General features: G+C 34.8%; 1 protein-coding gene across 2 annotated transcripts in view; it reads left to right on the top strand.

Annotated features, from left to right (window-relative positions):
• DENND1B (DENN domain containing 1B) overlaps window positions 1-24,787 on the top strand; it is a 315,144-nt gene that overhangs the window by 128,802 nt on the left and 161,555 nt on the right. For both annotated transcript variants that reach the window (XM_075528710.1, XM_075528703.1), the window contains exons 4-7: window positions 2,823-2,872; window positions 5,063-5,182; window positions 18,991-19,060; window positions 22,095-22,175. In XM_075528710.1, the coding sequence (XP_075384825.1) occupies window positions 2,823-2,872; window positions 5,063-5,182; window positions 18,991-19,060; window positions 22,095-22,175 (321 nt within the window). The remainder of the gene's footprint in view (window positions 1-2,822; window positions 2,873-5,062; window positions 5,183-18,990; window positions 19,061-22,094; window positions 22,176-24,787) is intronic.

Below are 24,787 nucleotides of genomic sequence, written 5' to 3'. Positions count from 1 at the left end.
TCAATCACTAGTCTTAATGCTTTGTTTTGTAGAGATTTAAGTTTATGCTTATTATACTGATATGGGACCAAATAGCAGTGCATACATTTTCATTTATCCTTGTTTCTAGACATTAACATGAATGGAAATTTGTTGTTTTATAGATATCTTAATGCTATTATCCCTTCTAGTTTATTATTTATAATTTTTGTATATTTTCTACTTTCATTTGTTTTGATTTTAACATTGACATGTGGCTACTTCTTTTTTGGAATAAAAATAAAACAATTTGGAGAAAATAAGAGGAGTTTGGGAACCCAGATAATTTGTATTATTAAGAAAATTAGGTCCTTCAGTTAAAATATATATAGAAAGGCGAAGCTGCTTATTTCTGAAATATACTAAACCAATCCCATAATATTTTAATGCAACTTTGATTATTTCTTTTTGTATGTACATTAAGGGGCTTCAAAAAATTTGTGGAAACATGAAACTGAAATATAATGGAATTTTACCATGAACTTTTGCAATCTCCTTGTATGTGCTACATAAAAAATACTGTATGGTAGAAGGAATAGTCTTTATTGACTTTTTCCCAATAAATGTAAAAATACGATTTCAATGAAATATCATTGCTAAAAGGATCCAAAAAGCAATTTGCATGCATCTTATTCCTCCCTCCAATTCTTTCTCTCTTTTCTTTTTTAACGTCAGTTTGAATAGCACCTGTAATTAAGGAAGAAAATCGAGCCTTGGGAGCTAGGTAGGACTTCCAGCTATTGATCTGTGTAAACCCAGCTTCTACTGTCAGGGGAGAAACAGTCAACTGCTGAGCTGCTTTGTCACTGACATAAGCTGAGAGAGGATTTTTTTGTCTATACTGTTTATACACTAGTCTATAGACCTGCTGGCTGGTTGAATTTTAAAGAGTGTGGAGGTTTAAAGACTTGTCCCCTGAGGGATGCTTCTGCCAGTTGGGAAGCGAGCTGAAGCTGTTTTTCAGGAGTGTGTGCATGTGTGTTGGGAATGAAGGGGGATGTGTGTGCGTGGAAGATTGGGCATCTAACTGGGGAGCATTCCCTTTGAGTCTTAAAATTGATGTGGAAGACATAACTAATTTGTCTATATTTAGAGGGGGGCATTGAATTTTGGCTGTTTGTTCTTTAGTGCCACAGTAATTAATTTTATAGGGACATATCATGTGTGTAGCAAATATGATAAATTGCTTCACTTTACTCTGTACTATGATCAAATGAACTATTTATTGTCTTGTGTAATGAGCTGTTTTCAGTCTAAACATTTCAAGGGATTTCAAGTTTAGTATTTCTTTTAATTACATTTAACAAAATATTTTCAGTACTTATACAGCCAGCTTCCTCTCAATATGAAGTCTGTGCTCATTCTTTGAATGATACATGTTCATAAACGGATCAGGGTAGCCATCCCTAATGGCAGAAGGCTGCTTTCACCCTAATAGTAAAGGCTGCTTTCACCCTAATAGTAGAAGGCTGCTTTCACCCTAATAGTAGAAGGCTGCTTTCACCCTAATAGTAGAAGGCTGCTTTTCCCCACTGTGCTCCTTCAGTGAGTTAATGTCTCGATGATTTCCTAGGCATTGTTATTATAATACAACAGAATTTCACTTTTTATTGATAATTTATTGCAGTCTACATTTAAAAAGAATTTTAGAAATTCTATTTTAATAGCTTCAGCACTATATTTGCATAGATGGTTTCAATATTTAGATTTTGATGATGTCTCTGGGTGTTAGTTTTATTGGTAAAAAAGATAGTGGCTACAGTTTAGAAAAAAATCATTTTAGTTGTGAGTACTGCTGCATTAGGAATTACCCCCGCCTCTAAGCAGGAAACCTTTTCATAACTCTTTGCTTTACCTTGTAAAGCAACCTGGTTCAGACCTTGTCTGTTATTAGTTTCAGTAAGAAATGTTCAATATGTGTTTTGAATTGCAGTTACTCTTATGGTGTTTTAAAGATAGAAATATATATGTGTATATATTTCACTTAGCTGTATTGTTAATGTCTATGATATATAAACATTTTAATATTATGTTATAATGACTATAACATGATCACAAGTTTCAAAACCAATAATGGCACTTTCTGTGATTAATTGAAATTTTGATTTTTGTTTTACGCAGTTCTTAAAGTACACAAAATATAAAGCTGTTCTGTTTTAATTCAAGTCTTGCTTTTAGGTACACATTTGTTTAAGAGTGTTATTGGAGATAAAGAAGAAATGTTTTGAATGTTTCAAGGGTTGAATGGCTCACGTAATGGCTGTTTCTTTAACTACAGAAAGTTCTTCTTTTTTTTAACCATTGACTGTGGGATATGTAGAGTTGTTATACCTCTCAGTAATTCATTCTGCTGCCAACTTCATTCCCCTTTCTCTGCCTGCATTTTAATTGAAACAACATTTATATTTTTGAGCCAGGATCTGTCAGAAGTCCCTGTGGCTAGTCTGTGGCACAAGTAGCAGCAGACGTAGCTTACCCATATGGTGCAGTGCTTCTTGTAAAATCCATATGGCCTTGTTGAAGGGAATCCCAGCGGGGATGGGAAGGGTGTTAATACCCTTCAGGCCAGGCCTTTCCCTCCTGGGGTTTCTGTGGCATTGTCAGTGCAATCTGCCAAAGCACAAACTTAATTCCTTTTTAATAATCAATTATTTTAGTCTAGGAACCTGTGCAATTTTTTCTTAAGGGAAAGGAAAAACAAAACATTAAAAAATCTTTTTTCTTCCTAGAAAATGTCTCAAAAATCTTAACTTGCATCTCTAAAAATGTTCTAAAGTTCTTTTGTTTTTTAATTTGTGTTTTAGGAAGTACTGCAGAGTGTGCCAAAATTCTGTTTTCCCTTTGACGTTGAAAGGTACAGTATGAAGTCATCATTTAAATAACAGCAGATCATCTTAGTGCACACCTAAAAAGTATTGCATGTTCTTTTAAAAAATAAAATTTAATACACCTCCCTGCTTCTAACAAAAAAGGCTAGAGATTCAAAATTAAATGATACTTGGAATGAGGATGCTTTTAAAGTAATTTCTTCTGTTTCTCTATTCTCATCACTGAGACGACTTACAGCCCTACTACCATTCAGCTCTGCGTCTTTCCTGTGTTCTTCTGGCACACATTGTAAGCATTCACAGCAGGATCAAACCAAAGGAATACCCAGAGTTAATCCGTTCTTGAGCGAAGTGTTGGGATTGCAGTTTCAAACATTAGATCTGTATACTCTGGTTCTATCTCACTCCCCGCTCATTGGAAAGGACGTTTGCATGCTGCTGAAACCCATTGCTGCTAGTCTCCCAAGCATAGCTCCACGGGAACAGTCGAGTGTGGTTGAGTGTAGGGACATCTAGCAGGATTGAGTAGCTCATTACGGTGGTATTTTCCTCACCAAGCACTGTACCGAGAGAGTATTGCATATGTTTACTCGGCTTTGCAGAGTATGTAGTCCTTTGAGCATAGTAACAGATCATTTATTGTTTCTCATGTGATTTTCACACCCTATAATCAGTTTTTAAAGAGTGTGTTAAGAGGAGATTTTCAAAGAAAATTTGATTTTAGGGAAATATTTTGCTCAAGAAAGATTAGTCAGAATCTGAAACCTCATTATACCAAAGATGAAGACTTCTTAAAGATAGGATGGTTGATACTAATAAATGTTGCTGCTGAATTGCATTCCTTGCTTGGCCTCACTGCTGTACAATCAGCCATGCCCTCTAAAGTTGCTGTGTTAGCTAAATAGGAAGAATCAAATGAACAAAAACTATGAAGGGATATTTTGAATATTGGTCACCAGAGAGCATAATAGGCACTGGGGGATGTCTTAAATGTTGTTTGTAAAAGATTTTTGTTTTTATTTTGAAATGTTCACAAAGTATACTTTTTAAATGTTTAGCATTTGAAATGCAGTATTTTCAGACAATCAAAAACAGTTTGTGGTATCTGCAGATCAACAGTAAAATAGTTTAATTCCTCTTTCATTTTTTCCTTTATTTCAAAACCATTAATCATTGAAATTTTAATTCCAGACAAAGGAACAGATTACACATGTGGAATGATAAAAATTAGACCCAGTATAACCATTACAAATATATTTTAAATAAATATGGTCAATATTGTTATCCTATAGAACATTATATGGCAATATCCTGGTATAGTGGTTACCCATTGGGCTGCGATCTGCAAGGTTGGCTGTTTGAAACACCCACAGCTCCACAGGAGAAAGATGGGGCTTTCTACTCCTGTGGACAGTGATAGTCTCAGAAACCCACAGTGGGGCTGCTATGAGCCAGTGTTGACTGGATGGCAGTGAAGATAGGTGTTTTGATTGTATCATGGTAGTATGAAACTTAGTCAAAATTAACACACACACACACGTATATATATAATATTTAGCTAGTAAGTTTATTCTTTCTTAGAATTTATATTTTGTTTTTTAACTTAGAAATTTATTCCTCTGTATCTAGTTGCTCTTAAAAAGGTCCTAAGAAAAATATGCCCCCTCCTTCCTCCTTTTTTTTGAAAGGTGTTGGCTCTTTATTCAGTGAGAATGTGATAAGAAATTAAACATAGTTGGTGGTGGTTACCTATAGATTCTGAAAAATGTTGTTTCCTCTCTAAGTGGTCTTAGAATTATCAGACAGAGAGGCCAGAATCCAGGAAAATAATTTAGTCACTGTGTCTAATTTTCATTCGAAGTTCCAGTGATCATTATTTTGAGGTGTTGTGAAATACTTTATCAGAATTTTCAGATGTGAAATTTTGACAAAATAACATAAGTTCTTGAAAAGGACTAAGTTTATGCTGAATTTCTCTGTTAACAAAGCATTGAATTGCTTGAATTGCAAAAGCAAAGCATTGGATTGCTTTGTTAATAAAGCATTTGATGGGTTTATATACTCACTTCACATTCATTTCAGTTAGAGCATTGCTCTGATTCTCAAAGTCACCTGATTGGTACGGTGACACCAGTGCCACTAGAAGCGTGTTCTGTTATATTCTCCAAGAAAATTCTCACACAGGCTTAATGTTTCCTAATGTTACTGTGTTTTAGGGTGTCTCAAAATCAAGTTGGACAGCACTTTACTTTTGTATTGACAGACATCGAAAGTAAACAGAGATTTGGATTCTGCAGACTCACATCAGGAGGTCAAATTTGTTTATGCATCCTTAGGTGAGTATATGTAGTACAAAAAATATTGAACGTAAAATTGGTTAGATGTTATCTTCCACTTTCCTACAATTCCGATGCGATAAAAGCCCAACCCTGGCTTTTTGGGTGTTTTCCTTTTGTTAAATCTAAGAAAGTGAAAAATAATTTTCACACCAACACATACTTGCATGCACATGGAATATAAATTTGATTTAAAGGTTTACTAATAGCATAACTTTTTCTTGAGACAGCTGACCTTTTTTGGGGAAAGGCTGAATTTTTATGAGTTTATTTTTTAATATTAAATAATTATTTAAATTATTAAAAAATGTTAAATCCATCTAACAATTTTCACACATTAAATAAGATACAAACCAACAGTTCAGTTCAATCCAAATGTGCCCTTTTCTATCACTGAACTAAAACTAGCATTTTGAGCATCTATTATGACTTTACCCAAAGTTGCAAACTAGTGAACCTGGCTGGGAATAGGTGGAGGAACACAAATTAGTTTGGTCATCTGCTATTTTGTGATGTTGCTACCCTTATACATTATAGAAAGTTTTGCATGAATTTCAGATTTAATTTGAGTAATGAGAATATCTTCTAATTCTGATGTACATTTCCCCTTGAGAACAATAAGCTGGAACTACGTTAGTTGTGGCAGGAGCTTGCCAATTGAGTACAGTCCTGCCATTCTGCTTATTGTATCTCCCAGTGTGACCGTTGCTGATATTGACAACTTTGCCTCAGGAGGCTGTTGCGAGTGAGTCTCTTGCCTATGGATCTAGGATTTGGTTTGCTAGCCAGTGAAAGTGAAGAATCCTAAAGACTTACTGTTATGTAAAATATCTTGATGCCCCAGACACTCAATTGCATGCTACAAAAATAAGATCCTATGTTAAGGATGCTGATCAAGTTAGATTCCATAGAAAAGCCTGCGTGCAAAGACATATTGAGAATAATTAAAATGATGCAAAGAAAACTTTCCTATAAAATGGATGTCTTTTCTGTTCATTCACTCCTTGAGAGGTTATGAATTTACTCAAGAGTGTCTTTTAGGATTGGCTAATTTTTAAAACATTTATTCAAAAGATGATGCTTAACTACTTTAAACTGCTTTATGATAGGAACTGACTATGCCGCCATTCTCGCTGTAGGTGCAGCATCTTTGTGGGTAACAATTGCATTTGAAGTGTGTGCTTTCATCCAGAAGAGTGTTGTTGGGCTCCAGACTCTAGGTTGATTGTTTGAAGGGGCGCAGGATGGTGAAGCAGCGTGGGCAGGGAGGTGTTGGGAATGGGTGCTGGGGAAGCTCCTTTTGTAAAGATTGTGTTCATGGTCATGGTTCAGAGGCTACAATGGAAAGGAGAGCGTAACCCCACATGTCCTGTCCAGGATGAGTATGTCCTAATAGAAAAACCTAAGCTGTACTGTATGAGTACTTCTCAGTTTTTTTGTGTATACATTTTCAAACTCTTCATTAAAATTTATTTTTCAACTATAAAAATTAATGAGAATATACAATAAATTTCTGTGTACCATCACCTATATTCACTAGTTATGAACATGTGATTTTCTTTCTCCCCCATCATACATATACATATATATATTCTTACTTTCTCTCCTTATTATTTTTAACATTTCTTGTGAACCGATTTAGAATAAGTATAACCATCATTTTTCTATAATATTTTAATCTGTATTTCAAAGTTTACCGCACTGCTTCCTGATATTATTCCTAAAAAAGAAAATCTCTGGACCTTCATCTGTGTTTTAAATTCCAAAAATTATTTTGAACATGCAAAATCAATGAGCTCTTAGCAAACAACCACGGTTTAGAATGACTCTGCACATGTACTTTATAGAATAAGCATTCTTAGAATTTTTGGTTTCAGTTTAGGAAAATCTTTCTAAATTCATAATATGCATGCAAAATGAGAACTACAGCTATTTTATAAATGATTGAAAGATTAATGTGATGTCTATGCCCCCAATCCAGTTCTTAATTTGTAGGAAATGGATTCCAAAGCATTTCAGTTGTCATGTTTGTGTTTTATTTTAATCTGTGGTTATCAGAATGATTTATGTGGATGAGCACCTGAATGAATTATAAAGCCATAAACACAAGCATGCATTCTAGTAAAGAATATCTGCCAAGTAGGCATTATTTTTAATTAAACACTTTTCCTCCTTTTTTTTCCTCACTTTTTCTCCTTTTGTACCAAGTTCTATTTGTTCATTTAATTTTGTCATTAGACCTTGCTTTCCAATAGAATATAAATAGTAGATGACAAAAATTTTATGACAAAATCATGTTAGAAAATCTTAAATATGAAAACATGTTATCTAGTGTATATTTTCTAGTAAATTGGAAAATTGATTGCTCCTTTGAGTTTTTTTTTTGCTTTTTTTTATGTTGCAAGTGTAATACACCTTTTTTTTGAGAATCAGTAACTTAGAGAATTTCCAATAGAATATAAATAGTAGATGACAAAAATTTTATGACAAAATCATGTTAGAAAATCTTAAATATGAAAACATGTTATCTAGTGTATATTTTCTAGTAAATTGGAAAATTGATTGCTCCTTTGAGTTTTTTTTTGCTTTTTTTTATGTTGCAAGTGTAATACACCTTTTTTTTGAGAATCAGTAACTTAGAGAATTCAGATATCAAATTTGGAAATTCAGAAAGTTGTTCTGGTTCAGGAAAATATTTTTGTAACCTGCATCTACACGAAAATAATCTTAACAAATCTTAAGTGCTCATGGTCTTTTGGTACTGATTTGTCTATATACTATGTCAGTTTTTTCACTACAGTAGGATTAATTTTAGTAAGTAATGTTGGAAGGAAGGATAAAACATTTAACTGCATGAAAGAAGGGAAAATTAAAATAAAAATAATACCTGTACCCATTGCCATCAAGTGGACTCCAGCTCATGTAACCCGATAGAACAAAATAGAACTGCCCCTTTGAGTTTCAGTGACTGTAAACCTTAACAGGTAGAGAAAGCCTCATCTTTATTCCATATAAAAAATAGATGGGTAGAAATATATTTGAATTCATTATGAGAGTTGATTATTAACCATAATGCATCATATATACCTAAAGTTAATAAGAGAAAGAAAACAATGGAAAAATAATTAATGTTTCTGAATAAAAATATGGATGATTTTCAACATCAGTAAGTTAAAACAACGAGCACATTACGATTCGAAGTAACAAAACTACTTGTTAATAAGTATGAGGAGAAATAAGCTCCATGCCCTAACTGTAGGACTATCAAATTCTATACAACCAGAATGGTGCTGAGAGGTCAGGAGTGTGCGACATAGTTTCATGCCCTTTGGGCATGTTGTCAGGAAAGACCAGTCCTGGCCAAGGACGTCCTGCTAGGTAAAGGAGACGGTGAATGAAGGCCCTCCATGGGACGGGTTGACACAATGACTGTAGCAGTGGGTTTAACATAACCTTTGTGAGGATGGTGCAGAACCAGGCCATATTCTGATGGCAACCAACAACCAAAAGGAGCTCTAGTGATGGTGGGGACCTGGTTGCGTAGTGGCTATGCATTGGACTGCAGTTCGACAGTTGGGCAGTTTGAGACCACTAGCACCTCTGAGGGAGACAGACAGGGCATTCTACTCTCAGGAAGAGTGACATATCGTCATGGAAATGCATACGAGCAAGTCATCCATGTCTCAAGGGTCACTATGACTTGACAAGTTGATGGCAGTGAGTTTGGCTTTTTTGGTTTCACAACAACAAACAACAAAATGGTATTTAACCTTTTGAAAGGTAATTTAATCATACCTGTCAGATTTAAAATCCTATGTTCTTGAATCAATAATTGCACTTCTAGGTACTTTAATTCCAGAAATATTCTCAAGAATGAGCAGAAAATTATGAAGATATTGTTAATAACACAGTTTATAATACCACAAAAATATCCACAGTGACCTAATACACCCACAGTGTATTATGGAACCTTCTACCCACTTCCTGGTTACCTTGGCACATAATGAGCTCTCAATAAAAAGTTGCTGAATTAATATATTAATGAATTAACCTCAATTGATGTATGTATGGATTGTGATAAGAGTTGTATGAGCCCCAATAAAATATTTATTAATTTTAAAATATGGATTATTAAATAAAAGAATAGAAAATGATGTATTAGGAAAATGTCATACAGACATAACACATGCATACTTGCACACACACATACATACCATGACTTGGAGAAATGTTCCTGGTGTATTGTGAAGTGATGGAAACTTTCATATTGTTTTGCTTATTAAAAACAAATTGTGTGTGTATATGTGAATATATATTTTAAAATAGCTGATACTTAAATATTTATACAAAGGTGCTTCAAAAATAAGTGGGAAAATAGAAAAGATAATGTAATTTTTTCCATGAACGTTTTGAAGCTTCCTCATATATTAATATATGCTTGTATATTCTTATGAAAACACCTAGAAGGATAAACATTCCATTTTGTACTGTCTACACTTGGGCATAAATTCTTTTTTGCTTTATGCTAAATTAATTTTATTCAGTCATTTTTCTGCTCTAAATTCGGAGCTATTAAAACTGGAACCAAGTAATTGTGTGTGTTCCCCTTGCTACATGTGTCTCTGTGGGAGCTTCTGTTATTCTTTGGATGCCCTGCAGTTGAACCCCTGAATTATGTTCCCCTAAAATGTATGTTGCAATTCCTAGTCCCTTTTACCTATCGTTAAAATTCTATTTGGTAACAGGGTTTTAGTTGTCACATTAAGTAGTATTTCTGTAGGTTGTGTCTTAAGTCAGTTACTTTGGGGAAACAAAAGACATTTAGCAAACAAGCCAGCGGGCTGAAATAAATAGATACCACATAAAGATCATCAAGGAGTCAAGGGATAAAAGCTGATGAGCCCACCAGAAGAACCTTTCACAGAGCAAACTTTCCCCTACAGCTGCCATTCTGATTTTGGATTTCTAGCTTCCTAATTGTGAGAAACTATATTTCTATTTCCTACAGTGAAAACCGCAGCAAAACTGTAACAAACACAAACCAGTAACCGTTGAGGCAATGCAACTTTCATGGTGCTCGTTTCTGTTTCAGAGTAGTGCTGTGCTCCGTAGGGTTTTCAGTGACTGTAATATTTCAGGTGATTGCCAGACCTTTCTTCTGAGGCTCCTATAGTTTGGTTCATACCACCAGTCTTTTGTTTGGTAGTTGGAATGCTTAACTGTACCATCCAGCAACTCCCAGAGCTCTACAGCGCAATCAAAAACATTAGTGGGAGTTTTACCATATTATATTTGTTCAGATAAAAATACACAGTACATTTGGAAGACAGGTAATCATCTGAATAGATTGTTTTATAGTCTTTGTGTAGGCAGTCACTTGATCATTGCAGTGTAGCAGGAACAAGAATGGGTAGGAACTGTTCTTTGTAGCCATGGCTTTGAAATTTGTGATTATGACGGGAATGGCTTTTAGATGAAAAAAATTATTTCTGGTGTTGTAATCTTTCCATAACTAGTGTAGTCAGATTTGTGTGTGTGTGTGTGTGTGTGTGTGTGTATTTTCTGGAATTGTAACTTGAGTTTTAGATGTTGGGCATGATGGAAAAGCTTTGTGAGGTAATAGGAGGAATCTTGATCTGCAGTCCACCCCGATTATCATCTGTTTCCATTATCAACAAAACTCATTGGCTTGACTTTTCTGTATTCTTAAGAGAAACCTTGGTGGTATAATGTATTACATGTGGGGCTGTTAATCACAAGGTCATCAGTTTGAGACCACTAGCCACTCCACGGGGGAATGATGAAGCTTTCTATTCCTATAAAGGGTTACACTCTTAGAAACCCACAGGTGCAGTTCTACTCCTATAGGGTGGCAATGAGTTGGATTTTCTAGAGAAGCTTTATTTTTCTCCTGCGGAGACACTGGTGGTTTAGAACTGACCTTGTGATTAGCAGCCCAATTAAGGAGGAGCCAAATCAGAATTGTGAGGTTGATGCCTAATGATTTCTCATGGAAATTCTCAAAATTGCCCTTATTTAACAAGAGAAACATGTGATAGCATTGCCCTGGTTAAAGGAAGGACCCTCTGGTGAAGCAATCCCAGGCTTGCTTCTCAAAAGCTCCAAAGCTAACCTCCTGAAAGCACCCTCATACCTAGCAAATGTTGCCATTCTTTGCTCCCCCCATCCAAGAAAGTCAACAAGCAAAATCTTTGTCTATCTTTTAATAAAAAAAACCTGTTTTTATGACCTTTGCCCTTGACAGATGCACTTGTTGCTTTGACTAGTGATTCCATTCCCACCTCTTGGCAGCCATTGCTTTGATTGCTCTGTCTTTAGGGTTGTACTGGTGAAGCCATGTTACATCTTGTGAAGCCGTGTTACATCCGATTATTCTGGTGAAGCCATGTTACATCAGAAATACTTGGTTTAAAATTTCCTTTGAAATCTGCTCTTGTGTGTAGCTGATCTGAATGCAACAGTGTTGGCACCCATCCAGCAGAGAGTTTGCTCATATTTAATTTTCAGTCAGAGTTTTTAAAGCAGAACCTGTTGAGATGTCAGTGTTGGCTATGATTTGTGCTATTAAATATCGGTCCGCTTCAGTTAGGGTATGAACAAAATTTATTGGTTCCTTGCAAAGTGATATGGATGGTGTGCCCCTGTGGACTTCTTCATCTTCTGATTTCTTCTTAAGATGAATTATTCATTTGCATTTGGGGGCACTGTCCCCATAAACTTTTTTTCCCTCAACAGTTTTGTAGGCATATAATTCATATATCATGCAATTCAGTAGTTGAGTCACATCAAGAAGAGTTATACAATCACCACAATCAGTTTTAGGACATTTTCTTGTACTGATCTTTTACTTCCTTATTTACCTCCAACCTCCCTTGCCATACCCTAAGGAACTATTAATCTAGTCACTACTGACTCTATAGTACCTACCCTGAATTTCATATACAGAAAAACATGAAATAACAGTGAAACAGGTAAAAACCACAATAGAAAAGAAAGCAGAAAATATTAAAAACTAAAACAAATATAAATGGATCATAAGATCTTATGACAGGGTGCTAAATTTTAACATAACTGCAGCTGCAATTTTCCACCTTCCAATTTATTCTGCATGTTAGCAAGGCAGTTCACATTCCTGGTCAATGGTCAGAGCTGTTTCCCCAGGGGTTTAATGCATGTGCATTTCTCCTTCCCTTTTAAAAAACAATGAAGTAATTAAAAATAGGCTTAAAGAGAGATCAAATCATAAGATATTACAAATTATAAGATATGGGGACTCTGGTTTCCCCATAAACTTTTCATAAGGCATCAATGACTTTATCATTCCTCCACTAAAGTGACATAAATTTGATATTTGTCCTTGCTTCAATTTTAGCAGAATTCGTGTTGCTCTCATAGGGACTCTTTTCAAACCATTATTTTATCTTTTAATTATTCAAACTAAATTCCATTCTGACATGTTATAAAAAGTTAGTATGAGTTTATTTTGGTGCATTTCTTTTGAAATTCGTGCATCATATTTTCATACTTTGCGTTTCCCCTGAATTTTTGAAGATCCCTTTTACATGTTTTATCCTAGTTTTCTGATAACAAAAGTAATATATATTCTGAATGAACATTTTTTTCATGTAAAATTTAGGAGGTCTTAGCCCATCTAGTTTTTTACTGTTTTTATATTTTAAAGTTATATTTGGTAGATGATTTATACCTAATTTATTAAGACCCTTAGGAATGGTCTTTTTTTTTTTCTTTATAGTTTTAGGTTTTATATTTACGTCTTTGGTCTATATTGAGTTTTCGCGTATGATATGAGGTATGGACCCTGTTTCATTTTTATGCGAATAGATGTCCAGCTTTGCCAGCACCATCTGTTAAAGAGATAATCCCTTTCCCACTTACTGGATTTGCACCCTTTGTCGAAGATTAACTGTCCATAGGTGGATGGATTTATTTCTGGGTTCTCCATTCTGTTCCCTTGATCTGTCTATTGTTGGACCTGTACTGAATGGTTTTGAGTACCATTGCTGTAGTAGGTTTACTGTCTGGGAAGTTCCAGGCTTCTTTCTCAACTTCACTAATTCTATATTTATCCATGACCTGTTTCCTTTCTATAAAAAGTCGGTGATTAGCTTTCCTGTCTCATTAAAGAATATTGGAATTTTGATTGATATATCTCCAAGCATTAAAGTATTATGTTATTTATTTATTGTTTGTGTTTGTTTGATTTGTCTTGCTTTTTAATTCAGTTTAATGTAGTCAAATCCTGGTCACTGAGGTGAACCTGCTAGGCTGTCGGTAGTCTGGCAGCGTTGGGGCTCTCACCATTTGACTCCTGTTTTCTGGTGTGCAGCCGCGGGTGGGTGGACAGGAGTTAGCCCTGGCCTGCCATAGGCCTAGGAACCCTGGTGGCATAAAGGATTATGCATTATGGTTAGCAGTTCAAAACCACCAGCTGCTCTGCTGCCCTATAGGATTGCTATGAGTCAACAGTGGCTCTATGGGAGTGAGCGTTTTGGTCACAGGCCTGGCTATAGAGCCATCATGCTAGTACTTACGGAGTGGACAGGGGAGTGGCTGAGGTGGGTATATTGCATGTGTTGACCCAGTGTAGTGGTCACTTCAATTTTCCTTTCCTAACAAATTGGAATGTCACATAAAGATTATATCCCTTCTGATTATGGGTATTTTGGCTCATTTATATTTTTAGCTGAAGTGTGACGAATCTTTGCCTTTAAAGTTGCCATTTGTATAAAACAGTTGCATTTATATGGAAGTGTACTCTAATTTTAGGTATTATATTGTAAGATAGCATTGGTCTACAAATGAATTAAGATTCAAAGATAGAACTTAATTGTCTCCTTGATATCTTTATGATATGCCAGACAATTATTTTTTATAGAGTTCAAAAATATTTTCAAAAATATTTTAAAAAATACCTTATATGTAAATTGGCATTTTAAGGAATATAAAAGAAAAATTTAGGGTGTTTTTTTTTGCTCCGTCAGCCACTTATTTTTATTTACAGTTTGTATTTAATGCAAATCAATAACATAAAATGAGAGCTTACTGTGAATCAAAGCATAAATGTACATAAACATACAGTTCAAAACAGATGTACAGCATTCAGAGATGAATCAAAAGAGGGTGTTTATTCGCATTCACAGTAGCTTGAGCTCAGTGGGATCTGGTTGTTCTTGTGAAGATGTTTTGAATGTTGAATGATGGGCTAGATGACTGCTGTGTTAATATGAGGTAGTGGAACATCTAAGCATCTGTGCATGACCATGCACACAAAAGCCTTCATGGAATGTGTATGTTAAAAGTTTTCTGTGCATCAGGGCAGTTGCTAAAGATTTGCTTTCCAGAGGCAAGCCCACTTTGGGCTTAGGCCTAGGTTCTATCTAAAAATATTGACTAATACAAAAAGTGTTCCAAATGTGACTATTTCTGGTTTTTGAAGCTTAAAAAAAAAGGTTTTGCGAATTTAAAGCAAGTGAACTTCCAGTCTTTCCTTCCCAAATTCTTGATTTACATTATTTTTGGCTTCTTCATGTTTTTATTTCATGATTTTTTAAAAAATTGGCTTTCAGAACAGATGAATTTTTACATTGTAAAAAGTAATTAACCAACATAGAAATAAAAAAATAGCATTTTGATATTACTTGAGGTTAATTCACTTCCTACTCTTTGTAATCAGTTTTAGCTAAGTGAATCTGGTGCTCTTGTTGAATGGGAATAGGTGATCAGAAATGCTTACCATTTGACTTTATAATAAGGGTATAAGCAAAATTTACTCATTCTGCCTGGGTTTAGGGTACAGCCCAATCCTGCGTTCCCTGGCACATGTCAACTACATAAAATGCCAAATGCAATACAAAATCCTAAGCCTAACTTTCTTTGCATTCTAAACTAGAAAATTTGTATACAGTGCTTTAAAAACCATGTGTTCTTTTTCTTCTGGATTTATGCTGTTAAAAATTTTGAAAGTAAATGTACTTTTGTGTATCTATCAATTTTGTTTACATCTTAGAAGAAATACTAGAATTTATGTTTATTAAGTATAAAATGTGATGTTTCAATGGACTTTTCAGCCCAATGATCATTTAGTTTGATTTTTTTCTTTCATGTGTTGATCCTAGTTTTATCAGAATTTCATAGTTTTTCTGAGATATGTCTAATATAATTTTTGTAATTGGACTTAAAACTGCTTTCTTATACTAATGCTAGAAAAAATACCTTTTTGGGGGTAATTTGATTAGCATAATTTTACAACTATAAAAATGTCGCCAAGGGTTCAAAATGAAATACTTTAAGAAGGAAGACAATTTTATGTTTAGAGCCTTTGTAGTCTCTTCCCTGCCCCCTTCTAACTCAGACCAAACTTCAGCTTTCACACTCTTCCTTTGGGCAAATCCCTTAGAAGCAGAATGTTTCAATTTTACACATTTTGTGTCAACTTTCCAGACAGAAAAACAGCCTCTAGACATTAAACGTTTTTCTACGGAAAGGCAGTTTCCTTAGTTTTATTTGATTACTAGAAGTTAGGTTCCTGCTGATCGCTTAAGTGTTAGTGGTTACTTGAGCAATTGACAAAAAACATTTCCTTTCCTTTATTTAACCTTTGACTTGTGAATGTAAAAATTTTATCAGCTCTGTAGTGGAAGCATACGTGTAGGGGAAGTCTTCTTACGGGCACCAAATTGGCTCATGACTTTATACATACATCTGTCTTATGCTTTGTGTCCTTACAAAAATTAAGGAAATAATCTTATAATTAACCTTTCAAGAATCTCTTGCCTTTTAACTAAATTGGTCCTAATTTATTTACTTTGTAGTTATATATGTTCATAAGATCATGAGTGCTATAGTTACTCATTGTGGAAGAAATTACATTTTCAGTGTTTTAAAAATTCAAATAAATTATCTTATTTAATGAGAATATATTGCTGCATTAAAAATATTCCTAGGAATTTTATGGTTGGTTTTAAGAGAACTGATTTTAACTGTCTTTGAGCTATAAAATTTAGTGGAATAATATTTTAATTTAATGGTAATAAGTTTAAGAGTCTATACATTAGAGTTACTTGTTTTGAACATATATTGTTTGAAAATTACCTATGGAGCCACAACAATAAAAACATGAATAATAAAATTTCTTAGTACAGCAAGGCAAGCTTATTTAGTGTATAGTATTTACCATATATATCTTTTTTGGTAGTTTATATAAATATTTTTGGACATACAATAGTGAAAAAGTTTTGTTACACACTTTGCATGTGATACACTTCTACACATAACAGGATCACGTGGTAAAGTTGGTAATTAGAGGATGGACTAGTATCAGGAATTTAACATGTTATTGATTCAAAAGATACTATTCATAGTCACTAATATATCAGACATTATATGAAAAAAATCTAGGTAGACTGCTGTTCCTCTAAGCTGTAGTCATTTGTTTAAGAATTTCACATCCATTTTATTCATGAGTGAAATGAAAGTATCATGCTAACTTTAAGGTATGCTGTTTCAGTAATACTTTGAAGAAGAAAATTGAGTATGTTATTAATTAACAACATTGAAGTTTATTTTTAAATTTACTATTTATCTTTAAAGTGTATATGTGTACATATATATACTTTTTTATTTTTGTAAAATGTATAAGTAACAGCACATGTGCCATTTCAACAAATCTTCACATTTATAGTTAAGTGACATTAACTAGGTTCATCATATTCAACCACCACCCCCCTTTTAAAATAATTTTATTGGGGGTTCTCACAGCTCTTAAACCATTGTGTACATCAATTGTATTAGGCATATTTGTACATATTCAACCATCACCCATAACCATACTTGACTTTCCATCATCCTGAACAGAAGCTTGAGTGTCCACTAAGTGCCGTCTTCTTTCCTTTTCTTTCCTGCCTGCTTCTGGAAACCACCGATGGATTTAACCTCTACTCTCATATTTTCTAGGATTTTTATATAAGTGAGATCATACAATAAATATTTAATTAAAAAGTTAGGCAGATTTCTAATTTTCTAATACCTTCATTTTTAAATTATAAAACTTTTGTTGCATACAAATAATTTTTGGATTTATTATTTAACCTTACATAAAAATTAACTTGTTTTACATACTAAAATGAGCATAAAATGACATTTAAGTGATGGTTGGTTTTGGCATCTAGAAGCCGTAAGATACACTCTCTTGTATAAGTTCTCTGTTGCTTTTATTGAGATTTATTTAGACATTCAGCATCCTATTTAAAAATTAGCCTCTGTAGAATTTGTTAATTAAACATTGAATTGTCCTATAAAAGGAGGCTTCAAATACTCATGGAAAAATAGAAGGAAAGGTGATTAAATTTTCATAATTTTTTGAAGTAGCCTTATATACTCAGTTAAGTAATATCTAAGAAGAAATAATCATACATTTTGTTTTAAAAGACAGACTGGTGGGCTTCCTGACCAATGGAGTAAGGCTGACTATTTTTGAGTAGAAGGCTTGCTTGTTAAGTGGAGTGTCTCCTGGCACTTAATTGAAGAGCAAGGGTCCTGAGCTCGAGTCCAGTGCCTTCTGATTGAGACTTACGCTGGGCTCGTTCTCCTTTAGAATTGTGTAACATTGTCCAAGCATGCACAGAGGGCCAGGGAGAAGCCTGCCTGTGAGCACAGCAGAAAAGAGGCTGCGGTGACTGGAAGAGCTGTGTCCTGAGCATTCTGATCCTGACTTGTACCCTGTTAGCTTCCCTAATAAAGCCCAGGTTTGAGGCAGGGGCGAAATGAATACTTATTTTAAAAATGAGTTTTTCTTCTATATTATATCTTTAACAAAATGTTTTATTTGATCCTATAAATGCCTTTAGTGATGATCATGTGATAGGATTATGTGATTTTTGTCATTGTTGACATACTAGGAAAGTATAATGAGTATGTTGTATAATGTGGTAAACTGAGGAACTGGATGGGAAGATAATGCAGCTAAGTCCTCTATGCTCATAATTATAGATCTAGAAAGCCAACTCTGGTGGGGGAAGACCCTCCAGATATAAATATCTGAGATAGAAATAAATCTTTTTGAAATATAAATAAATCTTAATAAACATTCTCACGAGTGAACACAGTCCCTCCAATAACATCCTTCCCCCACCAAAGAAAGATATTGTCATAAAGAAACTGCCATATAAGATGAACCATGTCTGTGTCTGGTTCCTTCACAGTGCCTAAAGCTTATCTCTAGATAGAAGCAATCAGGTTCTATAGCCAACCCCCCATAAATGTAGCAACCCCCTGGGGAGGACTGGGTGGTGGTGGTTCAGGGACAACTAACAGTAGGTCAAGATGATGCCTCACCTCATTGCTTGTTTATTATTTTACCTGCTTTTGATATTGCCTATTTTGTAATATGTTAGTTATTATATGTTAACTTTGTAATATGTTAGTTGTATGATGTGTAAACCTTATGAAAGATCTGTAAGCCCCGTTATATATACTCATTGGAAAATACATTCTCTCTCTCAGTCTTGGCATAGGATGAGGAGGGCCTGTGCCCCGCTTTCTATCTGTCTCTAATGGGGACACCCCGGCCCCGACAGTATAGCAGCATTAGAGTCTGATTTATTTTATGAAGACATCATGTGCGCCTGCACTGGAACAGTCAAGAGAACATGGGGATAGACCTCTTTTCTGCCCTCCAGGATCAACTTGTATGAAATAATGTGAATTTACTATTTATGTAATTGTTTCTTGATTCTAACTTATATATTTTAAAATGATTTTTGTTACAGCTACCTGCCTTGGTTTGAAGTATATTACAAGCTTTTAAATACTCTGGCAGATTACTTGGCTAAGGAACTGGTAAGCTATTCTTTTTTAAATTATGACATAAACATGGACATTTATCTTTGAACTGACTAATGTCTTTGGGATCATAGTTTGGTAAATTGTTTGCTCTTGTCTTTCACATGAGCCTATCTACTTAGAAAGAAGTCCTGGCAGTGCAGTGGTTAAACTCTTATCTGCTAATTTAAAGGTTGGCGGTTCAAACCTACCAGCAGCCCCTCTCAGAGAGAACAGTTGCCAGTCTGCTTTCTAGAGCTTTATAGACTTGTAGGCCTATGGAGCAATTCGACCTTGTCCAATTGGTTCCCTAGGAGATGGAATTGACTTGGTGGAAATGACTTTGGTTTTCATATACTCAGATATGTAAGGTCGAGAGAAGGGACTCAATTCTGTCATGAGGTCTGGTGGGTTACAAACAGCAAAGTTTATTTCTTGCCTGGGTGCAGACGGGCTGAGGCAGAAGAGTGCATCAGCCAGGGCTGAGGCTGTAACAGGCATTGACTGCCAGCTCAAGGACTAGTGTGTGCCTTTATATGCTATACAGAAATAAGGAGTGGGCTTGGCCCCTCGGCGGGGGGGAGCAGGGGGAATAGAGGCCACAGTCTTCTTGATTGACCCGTGGCATCCTGAAAACTCCAGATAGTCATTTTCAGTTGTCATCGTTCACGGTTCCCCGATTCCTTAGTGGTCATCATTGTCCTCAGTTCGCTGGCTTCTGAAAAAGTTACATTCGTTCCTGTTTGTGCTGAACTTTTTACAGGGTCACCTTTGGGGCAGAATTTTATAGGGTGGGTTTGGGGGCAAATATGGAGGAACTTTGATCCTTAAGCCTTACAAGATGTTAGCTGTGCTATTGGATGCAGTCTACTTCAAAGAATGTCCTTCCCCATACCCTCTTAATAATAGTGCCTATTGTCGCTGTCTTATTTCCGCATTCGGGGCAGGCCTTCCGTCTTGGGTTGTGTGTTGAAACCCCCTTGCACCCGCCTCCCTTTAAGTCCGTGCTCCTCTTGGCTGCCTCGCAGCATTCCTTCTTCCTTTTCACCTGTTTCTTTCAAACTGACCCATTTCTTCCATCTCTCTTTAACATTTTGCTACTACCTGTAATGCAAATTTTGTTCCTTTTCCAATCAGTATTGGATATTATTTATGGGGCCTTTATATAGACTCTTGTCCTATATACACCACCATATTCTGATCTTTAAGATTAATCATTCTAAAATTTCTGGTAATATCGTTTCACTGTTTATAATCTCTTAGTAGCTCTCTACCCATCTCCTCTTTTAAGAAAAAAACAAAAACTTTGCAGTAGCATGATATATAAGCTTTTTGATCTGGCTTTGGACTGTCATTGTGGTTAATCTACTTCCACTTCAGACTAATACTGTTTCATTCAATTGGTCTGAATGATTTAAGTTTCTCAGAATATAACTGTACAATGTCAAGATTATAGGTAACTCATTTGTGTTAGTTGTTTTAATACTCATTAAGATTCAACATTAGATAACTTTATGAATAAACTTGTATATAATACAAATACTACTCAAAATATTTTTCTGACTCCTCAGAATAGGTTAGGAAATATATATTCTGGAGTCCCAAGTGCTTACATTGTGTTGTAATTCTCTCAACACAGCTAAAGTTTAAATGGATAGTTTGAGTCTCTTACATTTCTGTATCTCCAGTAGCAAATATACATTGGGCAAAATGTTTTTGCATAAATAAACATTCATTAGAAAAATAATATTGATTCTCAACCTCCATTTCATAATTGAAAGACCTGATGTCCAGACAAGACAGCCCTGGTGTACAGTAGTTAAGGGCTAGACTGCTAATCAAAAAATTGGAATTTCAAACCCACCCCGCCACTGCTGGGAACCTGCTCCCATCAAGGTTGCAGCCTAGACAGTTCCAAGGGGAAATCCTCTCACATGGAAACACAACAACAACAACAACAACAACAACAACATGCTCTTAGATAGTATGTCACTCTTTGGAAAGTAGAGTCCGTAAGTCACTGTTCTGTGGAAAACCATAGACAACATTCTAGCTTTGATATTTATGAGAATATGGGGGAGGGCATATTACCAATATAATTCATCTTACACTAAATCTTTCTATGGGAAAATATTTTAAACTTTTCAGTGTTCTGACATTTATTTCTCTACCTTGTTGTTTAAAGTTCAGTCTCTTAAAATTGAACTGAGTATGGAGCAAAAAAACATCTTCAGAAATGTAGTGTTTTATTTATTTATTTCTTAGACTGGGTAGATCTAGGCCAGTTGGAAATATATTTATGCCTAGTATGGTGCACTTATGCTAACCATTGCTACAATACACATGTGAAAGTAGAATTTTGGACTTAGATGAATTATTATAAATTTTATGTACTCTTTAATATGCTAATTAAAAACACAAGGTGTTAAGATGGGGTTATTACCATGAAGTGTCTTTTATTAGAATGGCTCACAAAAAATTATTCATTACAATAATATACATGATAGCGAAATAAGATTTCTTATTTTTGGTAACATTTAAAAATTGTAATTTTAAAATTCATTCTGCAATATATATTTTGAATTCAATAAAGGTAATGAGTAAAGACGAAAGTGGCATGGATAAACTATAATCATGTTTTGAAGTTATCCTATATATCATTGCAATACAGAGCTTAATGTTAATTATACTCAGATCAATCATGTCTTACGCAGTTACCAAATAAAGGGAGAGAATGGTCACTTTAAAATTTAAAAACTCCACAAATATTCCCTAAACACCTTAAAATATTCATTGACAATAATTGAATTAATTTGTAAAATGACAGGTTTTTAAAAATAATATTTATAGGAAATAGAAACATGATTTTTCTACATGAAGATAATGTAACTAATTTTCGATATATTTTTTAAACATTTCACTTGAAATAGTCCCGTGGGAGCAGTTTTGCTAGAACATGCCTAATGTGAGAGGGCAGAGCAGCTTACTGAGTAGCCTGGGTTTCATTCACTTGGTATGGATTCCTTTATAAAATGTGCTTGTTTTTCTTTAGGAAAGTGATTTGAAGGAAACTCTTCAGTCACTCTATAACCATCCAGTCCCAAAGGCAAATACTCCTGTCAATTTAAGTGTGGTAAGTATTCTGTTAATAACTGTTTTCATGCACTCGTAACAGTTTCTCACTTAAGCACCCACATACTTTGGAGAAATTCTGTATCTAATTACTGCTGATCTCAGAAAATGCCAGAGCTAGTATTAGCATCACTAAATTAAGTGATGATATTAAGACTTTTAAAGTGTGTAAACTCTCAAAACTTGAAATGCTGGATGTGTATGTTGGTAGTTACTATACATTACAGATTTTTCTTGAATTATACATGAAATATAAGCAAATCTTTGAGGATATTTTGGTTGTCATGAACACTGATCTGAACTTGAACTGAAATTAATACATAAAAAAAGGAACACACAGCCCCTTCCTAAAACTGAAACAGTATGCAATAAGAATGGACAGTGATGTGTAACATATAACTTATTTTAGGATAAAAACGTAGGTACTAGATTCCTTGTTATTTCCCTCTGTTACAACAAATTTTCTAGGATACTCATGATACACTGGAAGTAGGATTGAAATTTGTTTAAATAGAAAGTATGCTGTTGGTGGGATAGATTATTTCCTATGGAAACTTTCAGTAAGTTGTGCTATCCATATCTAAAAGCACACTTTTGGGGTTTTTGTGAATGTCCACGGCTTATGATCACAAAAGGTAGATGTTTTCTTAATATTCTTCATAAGTTAGTATGCCAATTAGAATTGAATGAAAATTCAATTTATTTATATGAATTTTGGTTCCTCGAAAAGAATAATAAACTTTTGTTCGGTAAAGAAAAAAGTATTGACACAAGAGGACATTAGAGAAAAACAACTTAAAATGTGCATACTAGTATTAGTAGGTTTTTGCTGGATGAGAAATGCTGCTACCTTGAGTATCTTTGATCTTTGGTAATAACCTCTTGCTTAAATTTTCCTCTCTTATTTGGATACCCTAGCTCCCAAATTTTGCCTAGAGTCTCTTTCTTTTTCAGGCTTTTTTTCATTAAAGGATTGGAAGATTAATCTCCCTTAAATTTTCCTCCTTTTCTACACAATTTGTTCATACTTTTGGCTGGGCTTTCGGTATTACCAATATCTTCAGTCCAACTTTTATATTTCTGTCTTAATTTTCTCTTCCCTTTATGCTCTTTAATTGAATCTCTGTTCTGGTTATAAATATTACTCTGTTCAGTGTCTGGAGTGAATCGTGCTTCTCATACCCCCTTTTAAAAACAAACAAACTAAGCCATCTTACCGGGAGACACATTTTAAATTTGGAACTTGCTCCTTTCCACCTTTGTGAGACCTTCTGTCACGACAGCTTAAACGCTTCTTGCTCCCTTTAACTTCTCGCTGCCTTATGTCTCAGTCTCACCTGCTAAAGAGGAAATGTTTAGTAGTTCTTTGGAAGAACTAATGTGAGTTAAGCAGTCATATTGTTATAGTAATAGCTGAGCTGTTTTAAGGTGAGAGTAGGGACAGCAATGACCGGAAGCCCAAGGTCTAAAGCTTTGGAATTGTCCAAGTAGTCTGTGGAAGAAGAAAGGTGAGCCAGCAAATGAAGGAGAGGAGGAGCAAGCAAAGAGAAAACGCAAACTTCTGCAAGGTTTATGGTGAATAAAAATGCAGAGTAAAGACCAAAGAAAAAACTCAAGGTGAAACAAGAAAAACCTGCCTTTATTTTTGCAATAGGACATTATTTTTCTTTGGAAGAGTTTTATTGATAAAGTTATATAACATTTAGAAAAACTCAGAGTTTAGGTGCTAACATAATGGAGGACAGCTATTTCAAACTATTAATGGGAAGTAAATAAATGTACCAATACTTTAAATTTCACATATCATAGTCTACTCAGAAGTGCATAATATCTTATAAAATGTCTAAAAATATTGGATATTGAAAAACTTCATTCACCTGTATGAAGAAAACCACAAATTCACTGCCATCAAGTGGATCCCTAATCAGAGCAATCCTATCCGTTGGGGTAGAGCTGTCCCAGTGGGTTTCTGAGAGTATAACTTTTTATGAGAGCAGACCGCCTCGTCTTTCTCCTCGAGAGCAGCTGACAGCTCCAGACTGCCGCACTTACAGTTAGCTGCTAACGGTAGAACCCACTATGCCACCAGGACTCCTTAACTTATGAATCGAATCATAAAACAAAGAAGACTTCCATACTTTGTTACCTAAGTTATCTGGGCTAAGCAATCAACATGATAAAGTTGGAAGAATAATTAAAGGATTTTATTTGAGTCATTGTCCCTGAATGTGTTTATATTAAGTAAGAAAGTTAATTTTTTCTTGATAATTCCTTTTTTCTAAAAGAGAACTTTTAATGAGCTAAACCATTGTTGCTTTGGAAATAGAATATAAATAAAACATAGGAAGAGCTATTGAAGTATTTGTGACTTGAAATTACTAAAACTTGTGCCAGCAATATTTAGCCATGATACATTAAATTGTGCCTGAAATTGTATTGCTTATGGAATTTTAGTGACCAGGCTTTATTTTCATGGGTGACAGTGCCAAAGGTAGAGCTTCACTCTTCTACGCGTTGGAATCTGTACAGTAGCCTAGTATAGCTTTCAGTCCTAGTCAACCTATCCTCAAACTACAGAGTCTTAGACTTGGTAAAATAAGCTAGGTGATAAAA

This window comes from Tenrec ecaudatus, chromosome 1, assembly GCF_050624435.1.
Source record: "Tenrec ecaudatus isolate mTenEca1 chromosome 1, mTenEca1.hap1, whole genome shotgun sequence".
Classification (NCBI taxonomy): domain Eukaryota; kingdom Metazoa; phylum Chordata; class Mammalia; order Afrosoricida; family Tenrecidae; genus Tenrec; species Tenrec ecaudatus.
The sequence above is the reverse complement of the archived record's forward strand: the minus strand, read 5'-3'. Positions and strand labels throughout refer to the sequence as shown.